Source organism: Tiliqua scincoides, chromosome 1 (genome assembly GCF_035046505.1).
Source record: "Tiliqua scincoides isolate rTilSci1 chromosome 1, rTilSci1.hap2, whole genome shotgun sequence".
Classification (NCBI taxonomy): domain Eukaryota; kingdom Metazoa; phylum Chordata; class Lepidosauria; order Squamata; family Scincidae; genus Tiliqua; species Tiliqua scincoides.
In genome coordinates, this window is record NC_089821.1 from 106305619 (window position 1) to 106324986 (window position 19368).

A 19368-nucleotide genomic window follows, 5' to 3' on the forward strand; every position below is an offset into this window, starting at 1 on the left:
AACCCACCTTCTCCCCCCAGCAGCTCAACACCCACTTGCTCTGCTGCCTCCCCTCAGTCAGTGGCATCTATCTGCTACCTGCAGTCAAACAAGATTTGTAGCCCCCCCCCAGACAAAATCAAATTTAATTACGAATAAATAAAAAGTATGCCCCTTCTCAGTCAGAGACACTGTGCTGGGGTGAAGAGGGATGGTTATTCTCCGCTTGCTAAATATAAGAGGGGCACCACTTGGAAAAGTGCCTTTTTACCCAGTTAGCAGGGGTACATTGATTTATTTATTTAGTGTATAGCATATAATACATGCTCTTATATATCGGATAGACTAGATCAAATGTCAATGTCCAGTTCACGCAGCCATTCAAGGACAGAGTAACCTTCATAGAAAAAGTCAGACCATGGGCCAGTATACACCCTCAGTTTGCAGCTAGACACAATGTGGTACATGGTTTGGTGGGAGAACCCGCAGTCACACTGAGGGGTAGATACTAGCCCTCATTTGAACACTGAGTCCTGACAAACACCATGTAGGGTACGGATCCTATTCAAAGTTTTCCACTGCTGATGAGGTAAGTCGAAACCTGGCACCTTAAGTGTAAGATCTTCTATATATCTACACCTTTCTGGGTGTTTGACTGCCCATTTAGCTTTCCATTGGGCATTGATGTTAAAATTGTTGTGCAGATGTTGTGCAAGTGCCACAACATCTGGATTTGAGTGCTTCCTGAATTTGAGCCTGCTGATTGTTAGATGAGGAAGATCGGCATGCACTGGTAAAAGTGGGTTGTTGGTGATTTTTCTGTATTCTTTCACTAAAGCCTCTTGTCTCCGTAGGGCTGGTGGTGCTATGTGGCTCAAAACAGGGAGCCGACAGACAGGAGTGGGTCTTATACAGCCGCTTATGATCCTCATGGGTTCATTTAATCTGGCATAAATCTTGCTAGTATGACAGCTGTTAAGCCATACAGGAGCACAGTATTCTGCTGCGGAGTAGATCAATCCTAATGCAGATGTTCTGAGAGTGCTGGCTGAAACTTCCCATTTTGTTCCTATTAATTTCTGGAGTATGTTGTTTCTGGTATTGATTTTTTTGGCTGTGTTCTTGAGGTGTGGCTTATAAGAGAGAAATAGCACAAAAGTGTGAACTAAATGAACTAGCAATCAGCTGGCAGCCAGACCACATGGTAGATTTCCTGGCTTTCTAAAACATGGCAATGATACATGGAAATGAGGGCTGACTCATAGTAACACCTTATTGGTTTCATGCTGTATCATGATAACATGTCATTGCAACATGTCAATAACATAATAACATGTCATTGCCTCTCAGACCAATCAGTTTCATAGGTCAGTTTTGAGTTAAGAAAAATCCTCTTCTTGTTCCATAAGGCAGGTGTGTTTTCATTTTATGGTTAATTGTCCATAACTTTTGATAGAATATAGATATTCCAATGCAATTTATTTCATTGCATTCAGTATAAAATTACCTGTCCCATGATATATAACGTGATGGTATTATTCATACATGCCAAGATTTTCACAATTTTGGTCACTAGTGTCAAGCTCAGCTTGTTGCCCCACTAAAGTCTGATGCCCAGTGCAACTGCTACCCCCTGCACCCCCTTAGCTACACCACTGTCTGACTGAATGCTCCTCTAATGCCCCTTTTCCCAGCATAGAAAATTACTCTGTTGGTGAAGGCTACGAGAACCATTCTACCCAACAGGCTAGTTTTTCACCTGGAGAACATTTTGAGGAAGGGTATGGTGATGTATTTAATCATTCAAGTGTTTGCTGGCAGTGTGAAGTGGTACTGCCTGGACACAATTTAACCACTTTTTTTTATAAGCCAGGCAGCAGCTGTCCAAGGGCCCAGTGAGTACCACCAGACAGCATCTCAAGTATCACCGGTGGTACTCATACCACTGTTTGAGAAACACTGTTCTAAGACTCCCAGTGGTAGAACACAGACTTTGTCTGCAGAAGGTCCCTGGTTGAGGAGGACTAGGAAAGACACCTGGCTGAAATCCCAGTCAGTATAGACCATCGATTTTCAACACTTTCCATCTCAAGGCACACTGACAAAGCACTAAAATTGTCAAGGCCATCAGTTTTTTGGCCATTGACAAGGTATACCATGTTGCAGGTAGGGGGCTCAAATCCCCCAATTGCCCTACTTATAAACGACCCCCCCCAACTCCTGAGGCACACCTGTGGACTGTCCTTGGCACACCAGTGTGTCACAGCACAGTGGTTGAAAATTGCTGGTATATAGACAATCCTGAGCCAGCTGAACTCCTGCTCCAGTTTAACATAAGGCTTCTTCATGGCTCAACCTGACAATTTAGACTGTGATCCTATCCACACTTTCCTGGGAGTAAGCCCCATTGACACTAATGGGACTTTCTTCTGAGTAGACATGCATAAGATTGGGCTCTGAGGCTGCAGTCCTACCCACACTTTCCCTGGGAGTAAGCCCCATTGACACTAATGGGACTTACTTCTGAGCAGACATGCATCGGCTTGGGCTCTTACACAGGTCGCCCGCGATACCTGGGAGGGCGCTGCAATGTAGGGAGCCTGGCTACAGTGGGGGGAACCTGGCTGACCACCTGGGCGTCGGGACAGAGTAGAGGCGGCGGCAAACTTGGACCTGCGCCCGTGGGTGGCTGACAGCAGCCGACTGGCCTCGGTTTTCTTCTTCCCCCCTAAGAACTGGGCGATGGGAGCCCCGGAGGGCTGGGCTGGGCTGGGCAGGGCCGAGCAGTTCCAGTGCGTGGCTGGGGAGAGACGGGGCGGGGCTGCGGCTGGTTGCTCGTCACTTGCTGCAAAGCAGAGCCCGAGTCTCAGGAGAGAACAAGGGGCTCATTCAGTGCCCGGCAGAGGGAGAGTTGCGCGGCGCGGTGCAGCGGCCGGGAGGGCGAGGGGCGCCCCGCCAGCCAGCCAGCCAGCCAGCCGGTCCAGCTCAGCCCAGCTCCCCTTCCGCCGGATCCGCAGGGAGGGACGATGGCGCCACTGCTGCTCCTCTACCTGCCCGGGCTGGCCCTCGCCTTCAACCTGGACACCGACAACGTGGTCATGTGGAGCGGCGACTCCGGCAGCCTCTTCGGCTTCTCCCTGGCCATGCACCGGCAGCTGCAGCCGCAGGACAGGAGGCTGTAAGTGGCTCCGCTCCGGGGGGAGGCTTGGCCGCGGTGGGGCGCTTCCCTGGAGGGGAAAGGGGGCGGCAGCTCGGCCTGCCCAAGCCCAGCCTGCTCCCTTAGGGGAGTCTTGGAAGGGGTCCTTCTCCGCCCCTCCACCTTGAGCCAGGACCCTCCGTGTGCCTTCTGGGGCTCTGCCTACTGGGCTTCTGGCTACTCAGAAGTAAGTCCCATGATGGTCAGTGGAGTCTGCACCCAGAAAAGTGTGGATAGGATTGTAGCCTCAAAGCCCAATCCCATGATAGTCAATGGAGCTTACTCCCAGGAAAGTGTGGACAGGATTGCAGCCTAAGTAGGCGAATCATGGAAGGCTTGCGGTTGGCGCGCGTTGTGGAGCTCTGCAGGTGGCATCGGGCGCCTTCCTCGTGGGCTCAGGGTGCAGTTGGCAGGGGCTGGCAGTGCAATCGTGGGCACGCTTCCTCTGAAGTTAGTTCTGTTGTGTTCAGTGGGGTTTACTACAGGTAGGTATGCCTAGGAGTGCAGCCTTGGTTGCTGTGGCCCTACAAAGGAGCGCTCCTTCAGTCCAGTCCTAGGGGATTCGATGACTCCTTTCCACCCTGGATCCTGCTCTGTCTCCTGGAAGGCTGCGCTGGCCCTGCGGGAACAGGAGGCGCAACTTTGGGAAGCGAGTTCCTGGCTGCTTGCTGTGTGCCGTGTTGTGATTCCTCCACCAGGGCATGGAGGTGTGTGGGGAACAAGGTGAGGCATCCAAGTACACTCACTTCCGCCAGTGTGCTAGGCAAATCTCTCCCCTCCCTCTCTGCCTAAGCGGTCAGGGTGGAGCGTAGGAGCAAGAGCAGCCACCTGTTAGCCAGGGCTGCTGCTGGGATGGGGAGCCCAGTCCTAGGCATGTCTACTCAGAAGTAAGTTCCATGATCGTCAATGGGGCTTACTCCCTGGCAAGTGTGGATAGGATTGTAGCCTGGGACATGTCCAAATGGAAAGGGACTGCTGTTTTGGAGAACTTTCTGGGACTGATGCATTACCTTAAAAGAAAGTACTAAGTTTTTCAGATCAGAATCTTTTATTGGTATGTAGTGCTAACTTCTCCCCACTACAAGTCTTGCCTTCAAGTGGTTTGCATCTGTGGGAGTCAGATTCCTAAATTTGCAATATAAATATAAAGAACCCCCCAATCCTGCCTACTGTGTTTTGCATTTCTAATTCCTGCTAACAAAGAATGCCAAAGGGGGGGGGGATTGTACAGCAACAAAAGAACCATCCCCCTAAGGGAATGTAAACTTCTCAGGTCAGCTGCAAAAGCCAAAAGGGTGGTGCTTAAATAAGCAAGTATTTTGCCTCCTGCAGGAAAGCAAATTAAAGGACAGGATGCCTAGTTTGAACTGTGTGTGAAAGCTCTTTGCTTTGGGAAAAAAGACTTCTTTCCCTGTGGTGTGTGTACCTTGCTTTGTAAAGCTGAGTTGAAAGCTTGCTGGGTGATCACAAGACCCTCCTGTTCCTCATAATTTTGCTGATGTATAAGCTCATCAGGACACTCCAGTTAGGGGAAAATAGTTTAAAGTAGAATTGTCAGGGGGAAAAAAATTAAAAACCCAACCTGGCTCCCACACCTGTGATTTTTGATAGAGATTTATGCGGAAATCAAGCCAGTGAGGCTTTTCACAGAGTTAAACATTACCTGCTGCAAACTGAACAGCTGTTACACAGGGTGCTTCAAAAGTTGGTAACCATCATTTTAACTCATAAGGTTGGTTGAATGAATACAGTATTTGGTGTGTGTGTGTGTGTGTGTGTTGGGAGGGAATGATGCCAGCACTGATGTTCACGCCTGAGACAGTTTTTGTCCTGTTGGATCAGATCAAAGATTCTTCTCGTCCATCATCCTGCTTGGCACAGTGGCCAGACGGTTGGCTCCAGGAAGCCAACTGCCAGGGCCTGAATTAAGGCAACATTCCTCTCCTGCTGTTACTCCCTGTGCTCTGCTATTCAGGGATGTGCTGCCTCTGAACGGGGAGGTTCTCCATAGCCATCATGATTCATCCCAGTAAATAGTGCAATGCCCTTCCACAAATTTGTCCAACTCCTTTTAAAACCATCTTCAGTTAGTGGCCATTATGCAACATATGTAGCAGTATTTCATTTTGGCTCTCCTGAATCTCTTGCCAGTCAACTGAATTCCTAAAGGGGAAAGCCTCGCTTCCCCTTTTAGCAGCTGCTCCTTAAGGATTTGAACTGGCAAATGCAAGATTGAAGAGCAGGAAGGAACTACCCAAATGCCACCAAGGATGTGGTTAGTTCTATGACACAATTGCATTTAGCTCTGATGTCATCATACAGTGCTGTAACGTGAAATGTGGGAAACCCATGCTGCGGCAGGGAGGGGGAGTGAGCCCAGAAGCTCCTGGGGTCCTCATAATCTCCTAACCATAGTTACAAAATCAGGAAATGCAACAGGCCCCAGGGACTGTTTTTGAACATTGAAATGAAATGATTTGTTGAAACCTACATACTAGGTATGCATGTGAGAGACTAGAAATTCCATGTGAAGTTACAGGTTCTGTTTTTTGTTTGTTTCTGCAAAAACTGTGATGGTAGTGTTTGAGAGCTAGAAAGGTACTAACTTATTAAGACAGACCACTTTCAGGGGCAATGGTATGTGTGATCAGCCAGACCAAGAGTGTGATCAACACACGTTTTGAGGAAGTTCAAGGCTCTTTTATTCTTTACAGGAGCAGAAAGGAAGAGGATAACTCTCCCTTTTCTTTGCCCTGCAGGCGGGTGAGGGTGAGCTGCCACAAGTGTGAACATGTGCTTCCTTTAGGCATGGCTGACTCATGCCACTGCTGGCTTCTGCCCAACTTTTGTCAACCTGTCTTTGGACCCTGTGTGTTCCTACTAGTAGCCTGCCTCCATTCTTGTTCTGTGGGTGTATGTACCATGGAAAGCTCCCCATTCAAATGCAAATAGAGACATGATTTTAATGTTTTATCAAAAACACTTGGTCCAGTCCTGTGTGTGTTTCCTTGGCAGTAACTCCTGCCTAGTCTAATGGGACTTACTCTAAACTGTGTATGCATAGGATTGCAACTTAGTATCATTTGGTTAAATAAATCGACTTTCCCCCCAAGTAAATGTGTTTAGGTTTGTTTAATAAAAGGTAATACGCTCCAATAAGTTTTGATACTTGTGTCAGAGGTTATTTGTGAGAAGTCTTTGTAGTCTGTTCATGTGGTTCTGAACAAAATACAGGTGGGACTTCAGTATCCGTTGGGGTTTGGTTCTGAAACTCCCTGCAGATACCAAAAAACATGTCAAATAAAAGCAGTTAAAACAAACATGAGTCAGTCAGGCAGTCAATTAGAACTGCTATTTTGCAGTTCGCTCCAAGAAAAGTGACCCCTTCACTTCGCCCTGGCTCATATCTGGTGGTTGATCACTCCCATATTCCATTGTTCAGTGAACCAGGGTGAAGGGAAGGGTCATTTTTCTCAAAGTAAGCTGCAAAATAGCAGTTCTAATAGTCTGACTCCCTAGTAAAGTGGTTTTTAGAAAAGGGATTGTAAAGGGCCTCCCCCCCCCTCCTTGTTCATGGATCAGCAGGGTCCTTCTTATCTGCAGTGGCCATGAGTCTAATCCATGGATAAAAATGGTTGGACCTGTAACTTTATTTTGGTTGCTTCTGTACACATTGACATTTGCGAACTGCCTATGTAAAGGGTTTACTCCTGGAAGTGTCATGAGTGGTAAGATACGGTCCTGTCTTGTATTGGTTTAACTCTGAGTTAAACCAGGGCTGCATTTTTAAGGTTCTAGCGCTAGGAGTACTAGAGAGCTTTTTTTTTTTAGCTTCCAGTGTGCTCAGATCGTGTTCTCTCTCTCTTTTTTAGGTTCTAGCATGCTAATCATGCTAGAATTTTTACAAGTGAGCTTGGTGCTAGAAGAGATAGCCGCCACCATGCTTACATCACCTCCACTTATTTTTAAAATTAAAAAAGAATGTAACATTGTAACTACCTCTTGTCAATTGTCTCATGTGAACGAACTCTTTAATTTTCTTGGTGTTCCATCGTATGATTGAGTCTGTCCACTGGCAGATTGAGTCTGTCACTGGAAGATTCCAGAGATGGCTTTCTGGACCCATTTGCTTCCGGGAACCAGCTGGTTTAGAACACAGTGTACTAGTGGCAGGAAGGAGAAGAGCTTGGGGAAAAGTATGTTAGAGTCATCCTTGTTGCAGCTGGGAGTGGGCTAATAAGATGAGGGGAAACAGAAAAAGACAAAGAGAAGTCTCTGATAGGAAGGACATCTGGGAGTCATATTAGGCAGAGGAGCTGTGCAGGTGACTTGAAACAACACAACCAGCCAATTTGTTGGCTGTAGGCCTTTTGTTTCTAAGGGCTATCTAGTGACAAAAGTCTCATTGTCTCCTAAGGTCAGAGTGAACTATAGAAATGGTAGCTGTAGATTGTCTGTGGTGTTTGAAATCTGATTGAAGTCTACTCAGACAGGCAAAATTGTTGTGCTAATTGCATGGAAATGGTCTTTCTAGTAAATAATTTGCCCAGATGTATGCCTGAACAATATTCAAATGAAGTTTCTGCCTGATTGGAACTGGCCTGACCAGAGTTTTATTTTTGCCTCAAAAGCCAGGCCATTCCAAGATATGGCTTGAATACCTTGGCACCTGCAAGCTGCAGTCATTTTTTTCCTTGTGGCATATGTTGGCATACTAGATTTGTGGATTTCTGTGTAACCTAAAGAGTCAAATACTCATTATTTCAAGAAAGCGGCATTCTGCCAAGTCAAAAGAAATGTCAAGAATGGTGTTTGTGGCTTAGTAAGAATGTTGGGTCAAGACATCATGACCCCTTTATTTGGAGTGTCTTACAAAAGGTTGGTACTTTATTTTTTACATGGATATATCCCCTTCTTCCTCCACGGAGCTCACACATTGTTCTCCTCTTCCATTTTGTCATCACAGCAACCCTGTGAGATAGAAGAGAGTGACTGGCTCAGAGTCACTCAGTGAGCTACATTCCTAAGCAGCTCTCCCAGGTCCTATCTGACACTATTATTTATTTACAAATTTATACCCTTCTTTTTCTCCCTTGTGGGCATTCACAACGGCTGTAACCACTATACAGTACCATATTAGCTCTCAAGTATTGCTTCCTTGTACCCCCTTTTCTTAAAAAAGAGGGGGAAAAGTTTCATTGGTGTTAGTTTTGTCTCTGTGCTGTTAGAGGTTTCACTAGCACCCCATCCCTTTGTCCATTATAACAGTTCTGAAACCAAAGATTCAGCAGCTGATTTCCAACCAATATGTGATTTTCAACATTCTTGTCGCTGCCAAAAAGGGTCAAGATGGATTACAATATATTTGTATTGTATCTCATCATATCCTCACATCAACTCTGTGAGTCAAGTGAGGACATGATTTCTATAACACCATATAAATACATGGAGAACTAGAGGACAGGTTACAATCTATATACCCAGACAAGAAGGCAACGGGGGGGGGGGGAGGAAATGGAAGCAGGAATAAATTGGAATAAAACATGTGCTTCTTTCTGCCATATGTATGTGGAGTAAGTTATAATAGGGGACTAAGGGTCTGAGCCTTAGGCTTCATGGAAAGGTGAGTTTTAAGAAGGGGTTGGAAGTAAGGAAAGGAAGGAGACTTCTCATAGTGATTCTGAGAGGGTACTGAGGAAGATCTTTCTAAAGGAGATCTTTGGAAAGTTGAGGATGATGAAACTGGAGAACTGAAGATCATGGGCAAGACTGTAAAGGGACATGAGAGCAGAAAGATAAGGAGGGCCTTGAAGGTCTTTTAAGGCAGGGAAGGACTTTGTGCTAGTTCTGGGAGTGGACAGGAAGCCATTCTAGACATTTAAGGAGGACTGTGAAATCTTGAGTATGTTGGAAGGAGGGTGCAATCCTAACCTCTTATGTCAGTGCTTTCCAGCACTGATACCTCAGAGCTGCAATGCTCTTGTAAGGGAACAAACATTCTCTTACTTTGAGGAGGCCTCCGTGAGTGACACCCTACTGCAGGATGCAGCACATGTCCCATTGGCACTGCTATGCCAGTGCTGGAGAGCACTGACATAAGGGGTTAGGATTGCGCCCTGATTTTGATAGCAGAGAGGTGGACTGAGATAAGCCAATGGAACACCAGTAGGCTATATTCTTCTTCTTTTCTGTAGATAATCTGCCTTCTAAATCTATGTACATGGCCCTGTAGATAATTATGCAAGCGAGTCAGGATTAATTCTGCTGGTTCAGTATAACTAATTTCAAAAGTATAATCTGTTCTCTATAAGACCCTTGCTAAAATCAGTGGAAGTTTTTGTTGATAAAAACACTGATAAATGAAAATGCAACAGTATGCAATCTAAGTAGTTCTATTGCTTGATCTCCATTCATTGCAGTGTGACTTGCTTGGTATGGGTAGCTATGCTGTGCATTTAAGTGCTATACAGTACTTGTAAAGAACCAGCTAGACTACAGGGATAATGGATTTTGAAGTAATAGATTAGACAAATTGGTGGATAGACAGGTGTATCAATTACTTCTAGTCATGATGGCTGTATAAAACCTCTCTGTTGAGGAAAAAATACCATTTCCTGGAGAGCAGTGGTGAGAGAGGAGACCTCTTTATGCCCTACTTGCTGACTTATCAGATGCCCTGCCAACCCTGGTTGATAGGGTTGTCAACTCTGCAGGACTGACCTAGAGTCTCCAGGAATCAGCATCATTCGCCAAGTGAGTACTGGAAGCAGTTCTTGAGATGCAAAATTTCTGTGCCATCTCTGCTGGCTCTGTGGTGAGGCAGAAGGCCCTTGCCCCTGGCCAGCTCAACACCCAGTGCTGCCAGAAGCTTCTGCGGCCAGCCATGGCACTCACTGAGTAGTACCCCAGTTTGCTTTGCACCTTGCTGACCAATGCCTGGCCAGGGCGGCTACAGTCGGGCCTGGGCTCAACCATTGTGGCCAGATCTGCTCCTGGGCCATGAACGCGGGACTTGGAATGTCCTTCAGGGAGGTCACATGGATAAGTCAACCTAGGTGTTCAGGGTAAATTTTAAGACTAAAATTTACCATACAAGCATATATGGTACTTAATTTTGTGGTAATGGTCAGATTTTTGTTTTCAGTCTTTATTTTAAGCCATTTCTGCTCTCTGTTGCATATATGCAACAGGGACAAAATATGTACACCTGTGGGCTGGGCAAAAAATGGATTTTAATATGCATTTCTAACTACAGGTGAGATTTGTGTATTGCTTTTTTAACACTTAATTGACTGAGGCAGTCAACACTTTAGAATACTTGTTTTTCTAGGTATTGTATACAAAAGGACAAGTCACTCCTTGTGCACCTGCAGCGCCCTCCCCCCAAGTTTAATACCTATCAGGTAACTCTCTGCTGCTCGAAAGAAATCTCTCTAATTGTGTAGCTGAAAAACCATGAAATGCAGCTGGGAAGGTTGAATGGGCGGGGTTGGGGGTTGGAGGAAGGCAGCTCTTGTAATGCAGGCATCTAGCCAATGCTAAAGCTGAAAGGAGACATTTTCTGTCTTTCTGGCATGTTTGTGGCACACTTTTGTGTATTGGGTTTCTTAAAAAGTAAAACAGAACAAAGACTGAAACCCAAAGAAACAAAAAAGCCTCCCCTGTGCTCAGAAATAATATATTCTGTCCTTGATGCAGTTGTGACATATGATGTGTCAGCATGGCTGCCCAAGGGTGAACTTGGCTCTAGTGTTTATCGTCCCCACTCTTTATACTGTATCTCCTGTTTCCAGTTTCTACTTACTCTAGTATTGGTCAGGAGTATTGCCTTATTTGGATTGATATAACATGGGATAGGTGCCCTTTGACATATCCATAGTGTCCCTGAACACAGGAACACTCTGCCATCCCCACTTCCCATACCCTTCCAAAGCCTGTATTAAAAAGGTACCATGTGATAGTCCCAACCAGTGGAAACAACTGGAAGGTCACTGCCATTGGGGGGCAATTAATCCTGATTGAAGTTTTGTATTGATTAATATGGGGATATCTCTTCATGCATATATGACATGAGAAGAAAATAACCAATTTCTACAGTTACTGGCTTGCAGTAACCTGTGCATTCCGTGATCTTGGGGATGGGTCAGTTAAATGCATGGTGATTCTCATGCACTGGATATTTATTTAAAAGATACATATCCTATCTTTTCACCAGTGTAACAAACAGTATTGGAACAATACAGAGCAATGAACCACCTGCAACTTCAGGTGTAATGCCTGGCTGTTCAATAAGAAGTCAGGGATGCCATGGCTTTCTGGTTTCTCTCTAGAAGACGGCATGACTCTGAAATTCCCCTCTTGGGTGGAATCTGAGAACTTTAGCAATCAGGGCAGATGTGGAGTGGTGGTGTTTGTTTTGGAATTGTCTGACAAATAGATCTTGAGGCTTCTATCCCCAAATGAAAAATGTGAGATATCTCTGGTTCCTAGCTGTACTTGACCTGTACAATCTTCTATCCTCACCCCAGTGATTTTTTTGAGGGGTGATCATCCTTCCTGATTAAATCTACATACTCTGCTTTCATTGAGTCAACAGTGGGGGGAAGTGAGAGAGGGAGAGAGAAAGAGATTCAGTAGCAACAATAGAAGCATTTGTTTCACCTATCACGATGAATGGCTGAAACAAACTTCAAAGTCCAGTTGTGACATTTCAGATGTGATCGTTGTTTAGAGAAAAAAAAAAAAAAAAGAGTTTGCCAGGATGCCAAAATTAAGCTCTGCCATTGGGGGGCCTAATTCAAAGTGACAGTTGGCTCCTAAAGTGGTTTGGGCTGTCAGTTCATAAACCACAAAACAAAATTGAGTCTGTCTCTTTTCTGCCAGGCAATTTCATGCTAGTAAGAAATAAACTACAGATAAAAGCAAGAGCCCCTCTAATGACACCTATGCAAGACTACAGGAATGCTGCAAGTGTCTGTGTAGATTACCAGGGCTTTACCAGATATGTAACAGTCATGATTCAGAATGTAATGTCTTGTTTGTTCACACTAGCTTTTCATGGTTCAAAAACTGTGGTAATAGTAACTGGCATCAACCTCTGTGAGTGTGATCAAAGCTTTATCTCCGACTATAACATATGGGTCGTCTTAGAAACTCCTTGCTTCTTTAGAGCAAATTTGAAAGTCGCCAATCGGCTGGTCCCCTATAAAGTTGTTCCCCAGGAGTTGCAGTGTGGTCCACCTGACAATTCAGCGAGGGCAGATACAGGGGACAGAAACCCTGATGCACCTGCTCACTCCCTTGGCAAAGTTGCAGAGAGAGTCCAGACTAGGGACAGCCACTTGTTCTGCTAGGACTCCCTGGTGGAACTATTTTAATTTTTTATATTTCACATTTTTATACCATCCTTCCTCCAAGGAGCTCAGCATGGTGTACATGATTTCTCCTCTCCTTTTGTACTTACAACAACTGTGAGATAAGTTTAGGCTGAGAGATAGTGACTGGAGAGAGTAGTGAGAGACAGCCCAAGCTGATCCAGGAAGCTTCATGGCTGAGTGGGGGTTTGAACCTGAATCTTCCAGGTCTAAATCCAACTCCTGAACCACTGCACCACCCTTGTGCTCTATGGTTGCTGCTTCTTAAGACACACACACACACACACACACACACACACACACACACACACACACACACACACACACTCATACCATTCCGATTTGATGCAGCCCAGCATCAAAGGTGGGGAGTGCTGAACCAGTTCCCTGGCAATGTTAATTTGTCCTGCGAAGCAGAAGCACATGAGGTGAAGAGGTGTGATTAAAAAGTGTGGTTTCATTCCTTTCACCACCTCCACATGTCACTTTTCATAGTGAAAACTGTACTTCACAAAACATTGGTGCAGCTCTGATTTCCTATGGGCTTCCATGGAATGAAGAAAAGTCATCTGCTGGTGATGTCACCAAAGCTATTGACCACTTCTAAGAGTCCTTACTTCAGACAATAGCCTCACTCACCCCTTGCTCTGATCAAGGCGACTTAGCGGTTTTTTAAAGCAAGTAATCTTCAGTTCTCTCCCAACTCTTGCTGAGTGATACCCAGGCCTCTCAACTAATCTCTTGTGTAAGTCTCTACATGCTGCAGAATCCCACAAGTACTGGGTTCAAACAAAGGATTGGCTCACCATCTTTATTTCAGTTCCAGTTTGGTGTAAGGAGCAAACTGTGTAGGAGTTGAGCTTTTATTTTTTAAATGAAAAACAGCAGGGGGGGGGAAGCTGTGCTTCAGAGCAGAGGAAGGGTAGGCAAGGGATGAGTTGCTGAACCCTTTCCTTGCTGACTCCCTATGTTCCTTCCATGCAAAATCTCACTTTTCCACTTTGGGGTTCCAGATGTATTTACATTGTAGATTCTGATGTTGCTGGTAAGCCTCATAGACCATCTATGCACATTCTTGGTACGTTAAATTAATATGTATTTAGAGGGAGGCATTGTTGTGGTAGACCCCATTCCAATGTAAGCATATTGCTTTGGACATCTGTGAAGAACCTCCATGTGTGGGTGGAGAACTTTCCATGGGCAATTGGGAACCCTTTGCAAGGAGGGTTCCTGATCCTGGGGAGGGAGTCCTCTATACTTATAGCTGAAGGAGGCTCTTTACAGATGATCTAATGAACATGTGAAGGATGGTGCAGAACATGCCATTGTAATATTGCATCCCCCATGTATTCATTGAATGCCCAAAGAACATGTGTTTAGGTCAGTGGTTCCCATACTGGTGGGTCACAACCCACCAACCAGGGAAGCACTTGTCTCTGCCCCTTTAAGGAGCGGGGGGAGGGGTGAAAGCAGCAATGCTACCTCTAGCATTGCACTGCTGGGGGTGTGTGTTTCACCTTACCTGAGGAAGTGCCAGCTGCCGCAGGACTTCTCAGATGCATCTGTTGGGCTCCCCAAGCCTCTGTAACAGTAAAAAAAAAGTAATTATGGAAACCATTTCTGGTTTTCAATCGAAAACCAGTTTCAGTAGTAAAAAAAAGTTTTAACTGTTACAGAGGCGTGGGGAGCCCTGAAGAGGCATTTGCAGAACTCCCTGCATCCCCCAGAGGCTGGCACTCCCTCAAGTAAGGTGAAAACCCCTCTCTTCTTCCCCCCCCCCACAGCAGCATGATCCTGGGGATTTCATTGTTGCCATACCCCTCTCCCATATACACGTATGGTGCTCCCAACTCCCTTGTAGGAGTTTGGGAAGCACTGGTCTAGAGAGGAAGTGTGGTATATAAATGTAATAAATAAAAGAGGTTGCTATTTTCCATTGGCTTACTTGGGAGCAATTTCCATTTAATCCCGAATTACATAGTTTGGCCATGATGTCTGAACTGGGTCATGGTGTTTGAAGCTGTGGCCCACTCCAAATATGCAGAAACATGTAGAAATCAGTATTTCTCACAGAATAACTGCATACTTGGATGCAAAACCCACGTGGGTTTCCTTACCTGTGAATTTTTGTCCCCCATGCAAGGAGGGAGGTTCTCAACATGACAAAGTCAATGACACAATCCTATACATACCTACTCAGAAGTGAGTCTCTCTGTGTTCAGTGTGGCTTACTCACAGGAAAGTTTTATCGGATAGAAACCTAAGGTGTAATCAGTGGGTCAGCCATTGGTGTAGTGTTGGGGATCAATAAGTGAGGCTATGGTGGATAAGGCTGACAGCTAATCAATATGACCCTCCAGTACCTTGAGGAGTCAATCTGATCTCTTTTTACATTCTTGTTGTTACATAAAAATACTATAATTGAAATTGAAATCTCTTTTCTGCTTTTTTGAGAGTGCATGTGAAAGGCTATGGGGTGGATGCTTGGGTGACTGTTCCCATGTGCCTGCTTTTGGGAAGCATCCTATGTCCCCTTGCTCATAAGTAGGCCCCAGAGTGTGGCTGGGGGATTGCTCCTGCATCAGCCCTCAGTTACACCCTGGAAAGGTAGAGAGCACAAGAACCCTGTTGTCACTTGTAGGAGCAGGACCAGGAAATTTAGTGCCCTCAGGAGGGCCAATTGTCTTGGTAACTCTCACCCTTTTAGGCTGACAAATAGTGCTGGGATAGATGCAGGCACAGAAAGTCTGCTGAAGGATGAGTGACAGCCCTGGAAGAGGGACTAGTGCAGTTTTTGCCATGAATAAATCCCTGAACGTGTGGTTATAAATCCCACGTGGGTTGAAATTCATGGGTGTCTTTTCCCATGTATTACTTGTATGTTTGGAATGGGCCTGTGATAGTTTTAGTGCAATCTGCTATTTTGTGAAGGCCAAGGTGTTGTGATGTAGGTAAATGTGAAAGTAGAAAAGGATGCACTTCAGCTATAGTGGCTTCTGTATAAGTCTAACACATTATTTCTCCTTTATTTGGAAAGGGGGTTGGAGGAGGAAGCACCAAGGTTGGGGCAGAAGAATCGGGTCATTTTTATTTTGTTAGCATCAACCTTTGCTAGGCATCAATCTTGTGTGGTCAGATACAGTTTTTGTAACTTATGCTGTCAGAGCACTAAAAGCATCTCTGAGGCAAGTACTGTGTCTAAAACTTGCATGTCTAAACATGCTGTTTCCACTTGCATGTGCCTAGACTGAGGACTGATTCATGTACTTTGAGAAGGAGGCATGTTAACCACAAGTATGTCAGCATCTCTCTTAGTGACTTGACTATCTCTTGACTCCCTTGTCTATCAAAGGTTAAATGGAGACAAACCTTTCCAAACACTTGGGGAGGGGGGCCACATTCCAGATTCTGGAGCAGCAATGGCTCTCTATTGCATATCTGTTAACATGCAGCAGATATATATCTCACCTTTATGGTGAGCTTTGTGTATACATATCTATCTCATGAAGTGTGAATCAGCCTTCTGGATTTGTTAGGACAGTATATCCATTATGATTCTTGGAATTCAGGAAGTTCAGATCAAGAACTGTTTTAGAACAGCAAAACTTGAGAGTTTGGTCTAGCACCATTTTACTGAATCAAGGACAACTGTTGGTGTTTGGGTGGGGAGAAGGCGGAAGCTATGATTCTGGATTAAGGGGCCGAATACTATCCAACTTTCCAGCACTGATGCAGCCATGTCAACGGGGTGTGAGCTGCATCCTGCAGGGGAAAGGCAGTCTCAGAGGCCTCCTCAAGGTAGGGTAACATTTGCTCCCTTACTTCTGGGCTGCGTTGTTGCTGCACCAGTACTGGAAAGTTGGATATGATTAGGCCCTAAGTCTTTCAAATTCTGTGGACAATTTTAAAACCCAAATTCCATAGTTGGAATGCATGAGGATAATGTGCAAAATTTGCTTTGCCACCCAGTTCTTTCCATGTTTACTCAGAAGTAAGTCTCTCTAGGCTGCATTGAGCTCCCAATATGCATAGAATTGCAGCTTTACAATTCTAGGCACTTCTGTTTAGGTTGGTCCCATTAAGCTTAGTGGGATTTACTCCCAGGTAAATATATACTGTATAACAGTGTTTCTCAAGGATTGTCCTCTGCCATACCACTTCACATGGTCTACTTATTCTAAGTATTACTGGAAGTATCTCGTGATGACATCATCTCCTGGGTTGGGAGCCAGGTGCAACACCAGTAAGAGACTCAGGGTGAACGGGAGAGCTTTTTAGAGTGTGAAAAAGCATGCTTTGGTGCTCTGCCCACAGAGTGGAGTTCCCTACTGTTGTTTGTTGCATTGCGTTCTTGATCTTGTTGCTGGGTGGCAGGTGTCCAAGGTCCTGTAAGTACCACCAGACACCACCTTAAGTACCACTGATGGTATCCATACCACTGGTTGAGAAACATTGCTGTATAGGATTGCAGCCTTAGGCCACTTATAAAACCTGAAGGTTTCATTTTTTTAATAGGACTGAAGTAGTAAAAGGTAGAGAATAAGTAATGATATGAATATTGGTTTCAGTTTTTTATAAGGACAGCACTGGGGTTAATGGTTCAAAGTACAGACTCTGAACTGCACTCAGTTTCCCAGATTGTCCAGGGAAAAATAGACATCTTTTGAAATGACATAAATTGGCCTTGATAGTATATTTGATGGAATGCTACCCCCTGTTCTAGCATGCTCTCGTTTGTTTGGGACCTGGAGACGTATGCTTCGTTTCAACTGGTCTGAGTACCAGAAGACAATGTTGTTTATGGTGCACAGAAGCAGTAATAATGAAACCAGCCAGGAAAACTGCAAAACCAGCTGTTCCAGGCTTCCTTTTCTGGCCAGGCTGATGTAGACATGTAGGGACAGATGGGCAGACCTTTGCCATGTAGCCGGAGACTTGCAACACAATCATGTCTCTCTTTCTTACATGTAAACCCTTTGTCCTCACTGAAGTTGTCAACGAATCATTCTTTTGTCTGTAAGGGTCACTGTTTTTAACAAAGCCATCCTAATAAGCAAGGCATCTGCACTGAGAACTTGAAATCTAATGGAATCTAGTAAAACTCTTCTCAAAAGCCTAGCTGTCACCTACACAGAGGCTGTGGAAAAAGGAGGCTAATGGTGCTTTGGGGCCTTTTTCACCTTCCTCCCCACAATTTTCCTTGTAGCCTGAAATGAGAGGTGCAGTGTGAGATGGGGCACACTTGCCTTTGTTTTAGAACCCCCCCCCCCCGTGTTTATTTAAAATGCTCTTTACCTGCCTTTTAACCAAGGTTGTCAGAGTGACATACAGCAGAATTAAAATGCAATAGAAAGCATTAAAATATTTATGTATTTTATACTCCCCTTCCTCTAAGGAACTTAGGGTGGTGTACATAGTTCCTCCCCTCCTTTTGTCCTCACAACAACACTGTGAGTGGCTCAAGGGCACTCAGGAAGCTTCATGGCTGAGTGGGAATTGAACCTGGATCCCCAAACCACTACACCAACAACAAAACATGAAAATGGCAATAGAATTAATTGAAAACAAAACTTCTGATTTAAAGTACATATAATTTTAAATAGCATTAAAACTACTTTTTACCTAGTACCTAAAAATCATCAAGGTAGGTGCCAGACAAGAGGACTTGGGGAGGGAGTTCCACAAATGAAGTTCCCAGGTACGAATTGCAGTTTAAGCCGCTCAACTGACCTCAGAAACGGGTGGGTGAGCCCAAGCAGGGCATCTTAGCAATTGGGCAGGTTCATAGGGGAGGAGGTACCTCTTTTGAGATGGTTTAAGGTAATTGTTTTAAACATAAGGCTTTGGTCCAGATACTGCCCATGGAAGCTCTTTATATGGCCCGTGTGATATTTGGGCTTGCCCAGTACCACCATCAGTTGCTTTTATCTACTGAGCTATGATGATGCAAAAGAGACATTGTTGGAAGAGTGATCTGCAAGATAATTGCACTCTCCCATATCTTGAAAATATGATCAAGAATTGCATATTTTCTCTTTTGTCATTTGTAGCTAATGAGTTCCTAACTGAGGAAAAACTGCTCATTTCTGGTCATCACCTGCTTAGTGATTTCACTTCCTGCTTTAATGACATCACTTCTGGCCCTCAGCAGGTGGCCATGAATGCTATTCCACCCACTATATGAATGACACCTCTGGTTTAAGGTGGTAGAGATCAGAACCAGTGTCTTGAATTATATCAGGAAAAAAATTAATAGCCCCTGAAGCTCTTTAAGGACTGTATATTGTTGCTTCCCTGTTTTGTCTTCTGTTTATGTCACCTTGCTAACACTTTGAACTGCATCCTGGTAATCTGATGTGATGTCTAAGCTCTGAATGGCTGTCAAAGACTCTTTGAAATTGGTGTTGGAAAAACCCCATCCAAACTCTGTTCATCTGGGCATTAGGATTCCAACATGACAGTTCCAAATGGCTAACAGACTCCTTATGAACTATTTGCAGTTCTTGCGTAGGACCAGTTCACACAACCTAACAATACTTATTTTTGTCATGCAGTCAAAGTTTCGAGTATACAGTCATATGAAAGACCTTTACTATGCCAGCAACATAGCCAGGAATTACTGCTGCAAGAGCTTCTTACAAATGTTATTATTTGTAAGGCTAATAAAAGTACAGAGAGTTTTTGAGATCTAATTCAATCCTGTCTGGGTTTTTTAAAACAAACAAAAGTAAAACCGAACATTTCCTACATCAGTGTCTGAATTAAGGCGCTTGGCATCTCAACAGAAAAAATCTTTTGTTGGCTCCAAACTGCAGAAGA

The 19368-nt window shown here is 44.7% G+C and overlaps 1 protein-coding gene across 2 annotated transcripts in view; it reads left to right on the top strand.

Moving 5' to 3' along the window:
* Window positions 1-2856: 2856 nt before the first annotated feature.
* ITGA6 (integrin subunit alpha 6) overlaps window positions 2857-19368 on the top strand; it is a 64994-nt gene continuing 48482 nt past the window's right edge. For both annotated transcript variants that reach the window (XM_066612232.1, XM_066612231.1), the window contains exon 1: window positions 2857-3157. In XM_066612232.1, the coding sequence (XP_066468329.1) occupies window positions 3006-3157 (152 nt within the window). In that variant the 5' untranslated portion in view covers window positions 2857-3005. The remainder of the gene's footprint in view (window positions 3158-19368) is intronic.